We start from the raw sequence: 13,567 nt of genomic DNA, 5'->3' as shown, positions 1-13,567 counted from the left end.
CTGCCACACAGTGGGATGTGGATGATACGGAAGTCGCAGTAGGGAGCGAAGATGATGGCATTCCACCTCCAGTCCCCACAGTTCATGGACAGGGGAAGCAGATGTTTTTTACTAAAGACAGCAAGAGAAGCAACCTCCTTAGTGAACGCATACCATAGATAAGAACGTGATACACAATGTCCCTGGCCCCCAAACAGTGAGTCTTGGTTAATGTCCTTAAGTTTTAAAAACCTATTATCAGTTTTATTAGCTGCTATCATCACAGAATTTCTAGGGCCCTATTTTCTGCTAACAGAAGAGCTTTGAACCCACAGATAAGCATGGATGCCCAACAGTTTACACATAAAGGAGGGTTTTTGCTCAATATACTTGTGATAAATTCTCAGTTTCACAATAGTCATAATGTGAGAGACAATAATATTCAAGGAATTCGGCTTAGAATTTTACAGAAACTAGATGCTGCAACACAAGTTTAGAGCCATAGAGACATGTCATTTCTGGAACTTATAAGAGTGCTCAGGAGAAAGCAACAAGGAAGTAAAGACTACCTATTACCAAAAGAATAAACTCAGCCAGGAATGAAAGCTTATTAGAAATAAAAATCTGTTATAGGTGGCTACACCTCTTGAATGTGAATGAAAGAAAAATAAAAATCTGGGGAGAATGACTTCACGTATTCCACCTGTTTAATTTGTATTCAATTATTTCAGTTTACAAGTAGAGTGGCAGATTTTCAGATATGAAAAATGACATTCCTTTCATATGTCTCCGGGCCCTCTGTATGTCCTCCTTGGAGAAGTGTCTGTTGAAGTCCTTTGCCCATTTTTTAATTGTATTGTTTGTCTTCCTGGTATGGAGTCACATGAGTTCTTTACATATTTTGGAGATCAAACCCTTGTCCAAGGTATGGTTGGCAAATGTATTTTTCTATATGGGTGGTTCCCTTTTCATTTTACTGCTGTTTTCTTTAGCCGTGGAGAGTGATAATGGGTGAAAATAGGGGAAGGTCCATCAAGGAACATGTAGAAAGGACACATGGACAAAGCCAAAGGGTATAGGTTTGAGGGTAGGAGGTTGGGATGGGTGGAGCAGGGGGGTGTGGTGGGGTAAAAATGGAGACAACTGTAATTGAACAAAAATTTAAAAAATATTAAGTTATGGATTCCAAAGAAAACCCATTTTTCATCTTTTTTTCCCCTAGGGAGATTAGAAATCTCTAAATGAGACTACTTTGTTTTCCTTGTATAGAAAACATGGCTAGAGGAGAAATTCAGTCTACATCTCATGTTAAATTCTGCTATGAGCACACCTTCATGAGCAGACATGTCGCTTGATATATTTATTAATGTCTTTTTGCTGTTATTATCCCCTAACAGTTTTTATATACTCCGTGTAACAGTCAGCCTCGCCATCCACATGTTTCTCTACTTTCCCCAACCTTTTTGAAATAAGACTATTTGATTACTCCCGTAGGCAAGAGAGTGCTGATTTATGTAATAAATGCTGAGGTACACCACAGGTGGTCTGGTATTGTCCCCTTTGGTCTCTAATTTTGCTAGTAGTGGAAGTGGTCTTTCATCAGTAGTGAGTATTGGATGTTGCCACACTGTCCACATTGATCACTTAAAACAGATTCCTAAATTATTTTTGTGTTATTATATGCCACCTGGTTTGTTGATGGAAAATGGTAAGCATCCTCTGAAAAATCCCAAAATGCTGAGTGAAAGTGCTGAAGTTTTCATTTTCCACTTCAAAGTGAATTGCATGTTTTGACAGAACCAAGGTGCAGATTTTTCAAGTGTTATTTCTGCTTTTAATGTAGAGTTGGCTATTAGCTTAGTGATGTTAAAAATGTTGCCATGGTCAAAGAAGAAAACCTTTTAAAGCCTCTTTCCACCCTGATTATACTAGCTTTTTCCTTCAAAGAACAAACAACTTCAGAAATGTTTCTTCTTGATCATTCTGGTTCTGTTCATAGGGGTTATAAAAATAATGGAGAGGCAAGACTCCAATTTGCTGCTGCTAGGAGACCTAATTTTGAGCCTAAAAGGAATAATTTAATTATTAATGCTTTTAAGCATGGATCTAAAATGTTGCCAATAAAATGCCTGGCCCTAAGCGTTGGTGTGCTTACAATTTGTGCATACAAGTTACTACAGAGAATCAGAAAGCAACTGGATGTACATTTCTAAATAAAGCCATAGATTTCTGCATTATTCTCCTTTCTCAAAATTGCCCTTACTAGAGGATTTAACAAATTGTATCCTGGGCCCTTCACCAGATATTTAATGGTGAGAATCCACTTCTGCATGATGCCAGCAGAATGGATTGAATACAGATGATGAGAGTGGCAGCCCCAACCAGAAGAAAGAGCAAACTTCTTCCCAAGTTGCTCTACTGTATTTCAGATTATCATTTTATGCACTGGCTTTTTTACTAGGAACCTAAAAGTATATACACTTAACTGAATTTCAGTCTGTGTTTCATGCATCTTTCTATTTTAGCACGTGATAGACACTACTATGTTTATTTACACATCTGACTCTGCACTACCCCACCCCACTCTTGAAACCTTTCAGAACCAAGGACTGGACCTACCTTTCATAAGCTCTATACTCCCCATTGTGTAATTTGCCATGGCACGTAATACGTATTCAATAAATACCTGTTGAATGATTGTATAAGTGCAGAGTCTTGCCGTGCCTTGTAAGTTTTGGGGGTTCTTGAGACATAAATTGAAGACTAACAGTTTATAAAACTTCATACTCACAAGGATAAAATATTATGCACATTCTATCAACAACAGCACATTTCTCTATAAAGTTATTTTCTTTAGAACATACTTCAGATATGTGAGAAAAACTAGAGACCAAGATTTCTAACATCTATATCCTTTATACATACTAGCTTTCTTTACTGAAATAGAATCTTTGGCCATTCTGATAAACACAAAAGTTGTCTTCGTATTTTGATTGAGCAATCAATTCTTCTGAAAACAGTCATTTGAATATGTCTTCCCTGAGGTCTGAAACATGAGTGAGAGTCTTCACTGGTCCAGTCTTTCTCTGAAAATGAATGTTTGTTTTTTGGATTCCAGAATTCATCCCACAGGCATTTGGAATGCCCTTATCCCAAGTCATTGCAAATGACCGGGCCTATAAACTCAAGCAGGACTCACAGAGGGACGAACAAAAAGATGCATCTGATTTTGTTGCTTCCCTCCTCCCATTTGGAAATAAAAGACAGAACAAAGAACTGTCAAGCAGTAACTCATCTCTCAGCTCCACCTCGGAAACACCAAATGAGTCTACATCCCCGAACACCCCAGAACCGGCTCCTCGGGCCAGGAGGAGGGTGAGTTGGCCAGTATTTTCTCTGTCACCAATGCTAGGATAGCTGAAGATGTATAAGGTTATTTTTTGAGCCTCTGCTCATATGAAAACTGTAAATATCATTTGTGTTGTCCAGGTATCTGTCAACAACTCCATTCAGGGAGAATTTACACTGGCTATATGGCCCCTGGAATATCCTCAAAGCCTTTCCCTGATCCCTCTCAAAGCTGTTGGGTGCCTCTTCTTGGTTACCCATATGACCCATGATATCCTGAACATTCAACAACATCACCATTGATCCTGATCTGTTGCAATCTTCTGTTGTATTAGAAGACTCTCCCATGAGACTGTGAGGCTTGAGGGCAGGTCTAGATGTTTGGGTAATTTCTTCATCTCCAGTTGAGAACCATGCCTGGCCCAGTGACTTTTGGCTGGTCTTCATAATCAGTGACATTTTTCTTATCTATGGAACTTCCTTTTTCCCCAAACATAACCATAGAATTATGTGTGTGTGGGTATGTGGGTATATAAAATCAATACTGATATAATACTATTTATTGAGTATTTTGTCTAGGAATTTTGCTATTATTTGGCATTTCACATTTCACATTTCAATCCAGGAAAGCTGAGTTTTCAGGATAATTGGTTGGTGATTGGCTGAGTCAGTTGATAAATGTTCATAAAACTTCCTAGATCACTGGGACAGATCTTCTCTCATTTTTCTCTCGCCTGGAAGCCCCAAATCTTTGTCACCTCTAGCCACTGACTACTGCCCTAGTTAAAATTCCAGACACTTCTCCACTGAAATCCTTATTTCTTAATCAGCTCCCAACATTCAGGATCTCTCCAAGACAGAGGGGTACTTGAGTCAGTGCTGTTTTTCAAGGCTTTGGCTACTTTTAAAAATGAAGAAATTATGACATTATGGGACATTTGAATTTGCATGGTGGAATTGTTCTTCCAATCCTGTCATTCACTGTTTCTCAGACTGTCCGTACAAACCCATATGTGGTAATAACAGCAGAACTCTACATTAGAGTTTTCTGGGAATCTAGAGCCACACAACTGGCCTCCCAAATACTCTCTCCTCTGTTCAGGCCTTCCCAGGACACCAGTAGCCAGCTTCTTCTATGCTTCATTAAAGAATGGGTGGCTATACAGACATGGTTGGTTCCCTGTTTCCTTCTCCTCAGCCTTTACCATTCTTTGTATGCCAACCCTCTTTCTACCTACCAGTACCTCACCTCTTTGCGGAAGGCTTTCTCTGATGGCCAGAGAAGCCCACCCATACAGATGACAGGCTTCAAGTACTGAGGCATTAACACCACCTCCCTGCCCATACAGAAGCTACTCTTAATCCATGACTGTTGACACTTGGAGTATAAATACCCAAGCTCCCTCATACCTTAGCAGGGTTGCCTCTGAGGTGTTTTATCTACACGCTCCCCAGAGGTCCCCATGCAATTAGACTTCAGCTTTCCACGGTGGTCATAGGTTTGGTGATCTGCTTTCCCTTCCCCTTTGGTGGCTGCTTTCCCTTCCCTTTCTCATTTCCCCACTCCCCTGCAGGTATCTCATGGGACCACTTCCCTAATAAAGCACTTGGTGCTGTCTCTGGGGGTAAACAAACTAAGACTGTTATGGAATCCTCCTATTTTAAAAATCTACTTTCTAGAGTCATAGTTGAGTTTTTTCATTCACAAGACTTCTCTAACTACCTCATTCATTGAGTATGTGATGTTTTCTTGTTTCAAGGAACAAAGTGGTTGGGTCAAAATATTTTAATTATATGTTTTCCATCTCTTGTCTTTCATTTGGAAAATGTTGTCTATTGTTGAAATTGTAACTGCTATTACCTTACCCTATGTCATAGAGGTTTTCTAACTTTTTTAAAAGCTGTTTGTTTGTTTTTCCTTTTAATATACAAACAGCACAATTAAGCAGTATGGTTTCAAGTGTGATACTTACAAGTAAAAGTATTTCTGGATGGCATTTGGGGGAAGCTGTTTTATTTTCTCTGTCAGTACTCTTTGTTCATATCTATGTGTGATTTGCAGGGTGCAATGTCGGTGGACTCTATCACAGATCTTGATGACAATCAGTCTCGACTGCTAGAAGCTTTACAACTCTCCTTGCCTGCCGAGGCTCAAAGTAAAAAAGAAAAAGCCAGAGATAAGAAACTCAGTCTAAACCCTATTTACAGACAGGTTCCCAGGCTGGTGGACAGCTGCTGTCAACATCTAGAAAAACATGGTAAGCATACTTTTCTGTCGGTGAGCAAATACAAAAGACTTGAATTGATTTGAGCATCATTCATTTAAGCACCCATTTTAATTCTTTGTTCATTTGATCAAACTCTGTGCCAAAGTTTCCTTTGTGAAGATGACTTATGGATGTGTTTGCTTAAGAGATTACTTAGCTAACCAAGATTTGGAGGGGGAAGAATCTACTTGCTGTCTTTCAAACTGACCACACCCCAGGAGCCTTCAGAAAAGTGACTGTTAAGGCTAAGCATTTTAGGGGAGTACAAAATCTGTTGCACTGGGTCTGTCCCCAGGGTTCCCTTCAAACAGAGCAGAGCCACTTTTATTTTTTTTATGCCTTGAAGTTACTCTTAAGACTTCCTCTACAAAATAAGAGTCCAGCTTCTTAAAAGAGGATTTGAAAACCATTCCTAAAGTGAATAGAAAATATACAGCTTTTGACAACAGGTTTCTAAAATGCTATTTGCATTTTGTGGAAGGTGTCCACTTAGAATTCCCTCACAGTAACCCTTTGTGCAACTCAGTTCCACTTAAAAATACTGTACAGGTCTTAGAAAGTATTACTGAAATTTAGATCTGGCTCATCAAATGGACATTGCCATGATCTAAATTTGTTTGCTAGTGTTAGCATGCATTTTGTGGACATGAGTAAAGTCTTTTAACTGCTTCTTTATTTTAAAAATAATATGCTCCTTATAATAAAGGAAAAAAGGAAACAGAAGAGGAAAAATTCTGGGGCTATTATGTACACATCACATAACATAACTACTGTTAACATTCTCATTTATTTTTTTCCAGTAAAACTGAAAATTCATTAAAAATTAAGGATATAGCTAAATCTCTTAATAAAATCATTATATAAATGCAGACAACTGTACTTGAACAACAATAAAATTAAAGAATAAAAATAATAAATAAAAAGAAATCATTATATATGGAAATCCCTGACAACATATGAGTGAATTAATTAATTGTATTGAAGTTTTATTTGTTTATACAAAATTTTAATATGTGTGTATACATCTGTGTGTATGTGTTTATCTGTCTCTTCTCCTTGACAGGTAAACTGGAGGTTAAGAAAAAGGTCTTAGTCATTTTGAATTCTCAACACTTAGTATCATGATTAACACAATATACATGTCCAATGAATATGGTTTGAACAGAATTGTTCTTCAAAATACCTTAACAACTAAAGAGTAAAGTATTATGAATATGTAAATTCAGTTTCAATTACACTATGAGGAAGAAAAAAGAGACACATACTTTTATAACTATAATTTTCCTTGTAAAGTATATAGAGAATGAATTGTAAATATGTTAAAGAATTCTAAACAGGAAAATTCCACTCCACTTATGCAAGAATCCAGAGACAGTTTGAGTAATTGCTTTTGTGAAAGAAAACTTGGTACATCTTTTATTTTCTTCTTGAAAATAGATTATAATTTATAAAATAGCATTTCCTTTAAGCTTATTAAAAAACAGGCCAATTCCTTTCTTTTGGGGGGATGATTAAAATGCAGTTTAGGACCTAAAGGAAAGAAGATAACCTGCGTGATCTTTCAGTGCCCCAATTCTGTTCTGGGTTTCCATGGAGCTGAGACCAAATGTCTCCGGGAAGAGAAGAGACACGTCCAGAATCAAACAGATTAATATCTGTTCACCTTAAACCAATGGAGAAAAGCAAACTTCAAAAATAATTCTTTCATAAGATTTTTCTTGCTAGTTTTTGAAAATGGGTGGCAAGACCTTGCTTCCCTTTAGCCTTATAAACATTTATCAGAGATCTTTCTATTATCTCCAAAATTGGTCTAGACAATTCCCTAGACTCCATCTATAATTATGTACATCACCCTTCCCCCCTTATATTTCATCCCAATGCTTCCTATACTATCAAGTCCAAATTTCTTAAGCATCCTCAATTCCCCAGAAGCACATATTTTTTTAAAAAGACGATGTAATGGAGAGTCAAATGCTGTTATATTTCTGGGATTTAGGACGATTTTAGGGTGGGGCCTCCTACTTATTATGCCTGCCCTTGTTACTTGAATTCCCTAAGCCTGAGATTCAGGTTTTCTGGGTCTAGTTTTCATTTCAGTTTCTGATGAAAAGGAGAGAAAGATGATCACATCAATTTCTGGGACAGAACACAGCAAAGTCACGTTTCTTTGCCAGATCTATGCCTTTTATTATGTACACCTGTTTTATCAGTGATTGCCTTAAGTGAAGGTTACTGAGTGTCTAGACCGTATCTTCTCTCTGAAGAAAATCACTGTGAGGCTTATGTCAGAGAACAGCATCGGCTATCTGAATGCTGTCATTTGCTCTACCTAAGCAAAGTAAATAAATAAAATAATTTTTCAACTTAAAATAGATAACAATCCCTTGAGATATATAGGAATTATAACAATTGATCACTAATTAGTTATTTTCTAAACTGTAGTCATTTTTACCAAGTGGAAAAGTACTATAATTGAGAAAATCATGTCATGGAAATGGATATTTTGAACAGCCTAGAGGAATTCAACCAAATGAAAAATATCAATATCACCTATGTAGAAAATGCTGCTATGTGATATCTCACTTAGGTAGAAATTCCAACCGTCAGAAAACCATCAGAAAATAAGAAAAAAAGTACAATTGCTGAGACCTACTATTGTATTAAAGTTTTCCATTTTGCACAGAGAAGATTCACTCAGTACAATGAGAGCATATCTCTCTTTATATAATATATGATGACATATGATTCTGAATAGTTTATATGCATTAATTAATTGAATCACTGTCTATATTTTGAGGTGGATACTTATTATGCTTATTTTGCAGATGAAGAAATATAATTCTGGATTTGATTCTAATTGCTTGATTATCCTTTTTTCAAACTCCCAGAGAGATATAGAAGCAATAAGTTACACTGGGGGTCAGACTCAGTTATGAGGCTGACACATTGATGATAGCAACAAGATGGTACAGAAATCTTTTGAAAACAGGTACAAAGCAAAATCCTACCCAAGAGCAAAGCACCAAGAAAATTAGCCTCTTACCTTGATTCTCTCAAATCATTCTGAAAATTCAGGACACAATTTATAAGATATAGGAGTGATAAATACATATTTATGGGTTTTATAGTTTTTAACTAAAAAACCCTAGAAAACCAACTAAAAAGCCTTATACTTAAAAATAATGTGGCAAGAGCATAAAATAAGTGTACAGAAAGATTATACTAGGGAGAACATTTTCAGTGGCAAGAGAGAGGAACCTAGATAAAACCAGATTAAGCAAGTCACTCCCTACAAAAAAAATCCTATTTATATACTGGGAGTATTATATGTAGATTCAGGCATAGCTGGATTCAGGGTTCCAATGATGCCATGTGTGTGTAAGTCTGTTCGCTGGGTTTACTCTCAGACTAGATCTCTTCGTGTGGCTACAAAACACACTGACAGCTCCACTTCAGCATCACCTCTGAGCCGATTATCCGGCATGAAGACGGAGTGAGCCACCATTTATTCTGCAGTGAAAGAATGAATGCGGACGATGAACATCAGTGGCCATAAAGAATGCTTGCATAGGAAGGGGAGTGTTTCAGGCATTCTGTGCCCCTGAAGGAAGTGCATAATACCTCCTATGAAGTATTTTGCCCCCAAAATCAAACCTGAATCAGAGGAAACTCTGGTTCTAACTATGTCTTCAAAGGAAATAAAGGGGAGAAAGGAACATACAAATGACACCATGAGTGTCCAAACCCAAATGATGGGGAAATCTATAGCGGGAAATCAATGCTCTGTCTTCATGAAACCAATTACAAGGAAAAAACACAGAGAGGGGAGACACATACTGTAACAGATTTAGAGGCACATTGACCTAACAGTTTGTAACTCTTATGCGAATGTTAAGTAGAAACTTAATGATATTAAGTAACTATTGTTGAAATTTCTTATGTGTGATAGTGATAATATTTGTTTTAAGAGGCCTAATTTTTTTAAGAGCAGGGTGTCTCAACCTCTGTGCTGCTGACATTTTGGGCCAGATAACTCTTTTTTATACATTGATTCTGTAATCCCACTTCTAGGACATGATCCTAAGAAAATCAGAAATGTGAATGAAGACCTACATACAGTTGTTCATAATAGGATCATTTATAATGCAAAACAAGTGCATGTGTGTTGCGGGACCTATATGTCATTCAAAGGGAAATATGTGAATTGTGGCACATTCATACAATCAAGTATTTTGCATGCATTTTAAATGACATTTACAAGGAATTTTTACTGGCATAAAAATTCTTACAGCACAGTATTGAGTAAAAGTGGTAGCAGTCTCTCTCTCTCTCCCCTTCCCTCCCTCCCTCCATATATACAAGGATGGGTAAAAGTAGGTTTACAGTTGTGCATATGTGAAACACAGTTTATTCTTGTATTATTTATTAATTATTGTATTATTTATTTGTAGTACAAGTGTAAACCTACTTTTGCTCATTCCTGTATATATGGAGAAAAGTCTGGATAGAAATAAACCAAAATTTTAAGAGCAATTATTTCCACATCAGGTACTTTTCAAAGTATATTATGTTTGATTATATTTTACATTTTTCTACACTTTATAGATTTTCTTTAATAAGCATCTGTTTTCATTATGATCAGTAAATAAGAAATATCTATTATAAATATTGATAAAGAGCTAAAAATCTTATAAAATGTATGATTAGGTAATTCTGAATAATAAGAGAATTTTTCTGATATAGAGGTGTGGAAGTACATAATATCACATTTAAAAGATTTTTATCAGAAATGTTTAACATAAAATTGTCCTGGTGCTTATAGTGCTAACCTGTAGGTGCCTGGAGAATATAGGGGGGATAAATAAGCATGCGTGCACACTGTTAAGGTACTATTGCTCTGCGTGTTGCAGCTCAGTGCTGGCCTTCTGTTCTGTTTCTATTTTGATTTCTTCCAGAGTCTCAAGTCATTAAACAAGACTTGATATTGTTTGCTTATTTGCAGGCCTCCAAACAGTGGGGATATTCCGAGTTGGAAGCTCCAAAAAGAGAGTGAGACAAGTAAGTGCAAAGTAAAGATTATATTTTATGTTTCACTTGAATTTCAATTGAATTACCTCACTCTAAGTTCAAGTTTATGCAACTTCATTTCTGAATATCTTTTCTGTACCTTCCTGACAATTATAGTATAACTGACTCCCAAGAGGTAAAAGGCAACAACTCAGAAGTTCAGAAATGACCTGATTGAGTTAGAATCAAACACTTGAAAGCAAAATGTCCAGATGTGTGCTTGGCATGTACAGCCAAACAAAACTAATTTATAAATATCTTACTGAAACTATAAAAGCAGGAGATTCAGAGATACCTAATTAGCAAGTGATAAGAATAGAAAACAGTTGTATAGCACCCATTTTTACTAAAATGCAATATGAATAATGCCATTAACATTTGTATAATGCTATGTTTATAACTTTACTTTCTCAAAAATAAATAATTCTCCTGGAGTTTTCATGAAGTCATTGATCCCCAGTTCATTTTCAATGTAGGGACTGTATTGGGCAGCATTCTTGCAACTGAAGTCTGATGTTAGAGCTTCAGGAATTGGTTCCTGTGACCAGGCATGTATCTGTATTTATGGTGGTTTCATAAAAGGCAAACCATCCTTTAAGAAAAGGGTTCATTTGTTGGCTAAAGAAAAATTAAAATGTTATTTTGTCTTTGTTGGTTCCAACAGAAAGAAATGAAGGACTTAACTTAAAAATGAAGGTACCTGGAGAATATAGTGGGGGATAAATGAGCATAAATGAAAATAATGTTTAGTTGGATGAAGTTGAAGAAATATTGGTTCATATTAATGAAAGTAACTGAAATCAATCCCTCCTCATCTATGTTTTTGTCAAGATAAGAGGGCCCTTCAAAAAAAGTGTGTTTTCTGTTTGGTTTGTTTGTTGGTTCTTATATTTCTCAGTCACACAAGATACTATTGAACTCCATTTCACAACAGGACTTGCAGAAAGGAAGGCAGCATACTAACATTTCTTAGGCCTAGGCAGAATTGCAGAATGTTTTCACAAACATTTTACTGAATCTGCTTACCAGTTCTGAGATTAGCCCCTTTCATCCACTTTTGAGGATTAGACAGATTAAGAAATTTAAGTCAACATCGCACAATTTAGCCAGTGTTAAATTCAGGATCACGCAACTTAACCCAAGCTCTTGCCATTATCCACTCTTTGTACGTGTGCACATGCTCAGAAAAGAAACGTGGTGTGTCTGAATGCTCACAAGTAGGAGTGGCACCACTGGAAGCCTTCTTTCTGCCTGTCTGATGCACACTAATAAGTTGCCCGGAATCGATGAGCAATTCAGGACAGGAATTGGCATTTTCCTCAGATGGATAGGTGGTGTCCGAAATTACTCCTTAGTTATATCTGGATCCAGCAAAGGAAAACCTTTGCAAAGAGGTTATCTTAAAAAATATAATTAGTGGTTATTTAAACTTAGATTTCAAGAATGAAAGATGCCCTCATTCATTATTTTAACTTGTTATATCCCTTCTTAGTACCCTATACTTTTATAAATTTTAATCTTTACTGTATTTTTCTATTACTTTTTAGGTACCTTTTGCCCCTGCCCCTAGCAATCCCCACAGGTCCATGAGACCTTTTTCCTCTTTGCTCAATTCCTCTACCTCTTACCCCCACCCCCAACTAGCTGTCATCTGCTCTCCATCTATGAATCTGTCTCTATTTTCCTTGTTAGTTCAGTTTGTCCATTAGAGTCCACATGTGAGTGAAATCATATGGTATTTGTCTTTCCCTGACTGGCTGATTTCACTTAGAACACCTGTGCAAACTCATGTTCACCAGGGGCCACATCCGCCTTGCACTTGCCTTCACAGGGCCGAAACAACTTTAGGACTGTATAAATGTAACTCCTCCTTAACTGTTAAGGAGTTGAAATTACATTCACCCATCTGAAGGCAACCACAAGGCTGATGTGGCCCCCAATGAAAATGAGTCTGACACCCCTGACTTAGCATAATGTTCTCCAGGTTTATCCATGCTGTCTCAAAGGGTAAAATTTCGTTCTTTTTTTATGGCCGAGTACCATTCCATTGTTAAAATGTCCCATAGTTGTTTTATCTACTAACCTACTGATGGGTACTTGGGCTGCTTCCATATCTTGGTGATTATAAATAATGCTGCAATGAATATAAAGGTGCTTATGTTCTTTCGAATTGGTATTTTGAGTTCCTCAGAACAATTGTCACAATATTAACAGTTAATTAATCATTTTTAGGGTTGCCATTTTACTACCTGTTTCTCTATCAGCCCGAGAGCTGGCGGAGGGTAAAGACTTTGTCTCTTCATTCACTACCACTATTTGAGTGTCTGGTACCCAGGAAGTGTACAGTACATCTTTGTTGAATGAGCAGATGAATGAATGATTGAACACAAAAACTCTTACAGATGTTTATTGTGTAGAAGAGATTCGTGAAATCACATAATTATTTCCATAGCAGAGAACAATATATAAGATAAGTTGAGATGTCAGTGATGAAAGTAGGGTGCAGAGTTATGACTCCCTTCTTCTTGATATTGTGTCTTCTGCTGCTATAAATAGTAATAAACCTAGTATAGTGATTTAAGGCAGGGAATCCTTCTAGGAACTGTTCATAAGGCTACTTGATAAATATAAGGCAGATTTTTAGTAATTATCATCCTTCAAGACTTAGTTACAAATGTCTCATCAGGGTTTTACATTTCATTGTTTGCAGAAAAATCTCTTTACTTTCTTGCTGAGTATTTCTGTGAAATGTCAAAATTCCAACATGCTAAGATTGCTGACATGCAAAACTACTACATAACAGATTAATTCTTCCCTCCCACATTTGTAGCTGACCTAACCCCGTAGCTCTTCCTCCCAACTTCTGGATGTCATTATTGAACCCTTCTGCTTGCATCATTAACAGT

General features: G+C 36.8%; 1 protein-coding gene across 3 annotated transcripts in view; it reads left to right on the top strand.

Moving 5' to 3' along the window:
• ARHGAP6 (Rho GTPase activating protein 6) overlaps window positions 1-13,567 on the top strand; it is a 465,834-nt gene that overhangs the window by 408,962 nt on the left and 43,305 nt on the right. For all 3 annotated transcript variants that reach the window (XM_036017105.1, XM_028523044.2, XM_036017106.1), the window contains exons 4-6: window positions 3,098-3,354; window positions 5,390-5,585; window positions 10,597-10,652. In XM_036017105.1, the coding sequence (XP_035872998.1) occupies window positions 3,098-3,354; window positions 5,390-5,585; window positions 10,597-10,652 (509 nt within the window). The remainder of the gene's footprint in view (window positions 1-3,097; window positions 3,355-5,389; window positions 5,586-10,596; window positions 10,653-13,567) is intronic.

The sequence above is a fragment of the Phyllostomus discolor genome, chromosome X (genome assembly GCF_004126475.2).
Source record: "Phyllostomus discolor isolate MPI-MPIP mPhyDis1 chromosome X, mPhyDis1.pri.v3, whole genome shotgun sequence".
In the NCBI taxonomy this organism is placed as follows: Eukaryota; Metazoa; Chordata; class Mammalia; order Chiroptera; family Phyllostomidae; genus Phyllostomus; species Phyllostomus discolor.
This window is presented reverse-complemented; position numbering and strand designations above follow the sequence as displayed.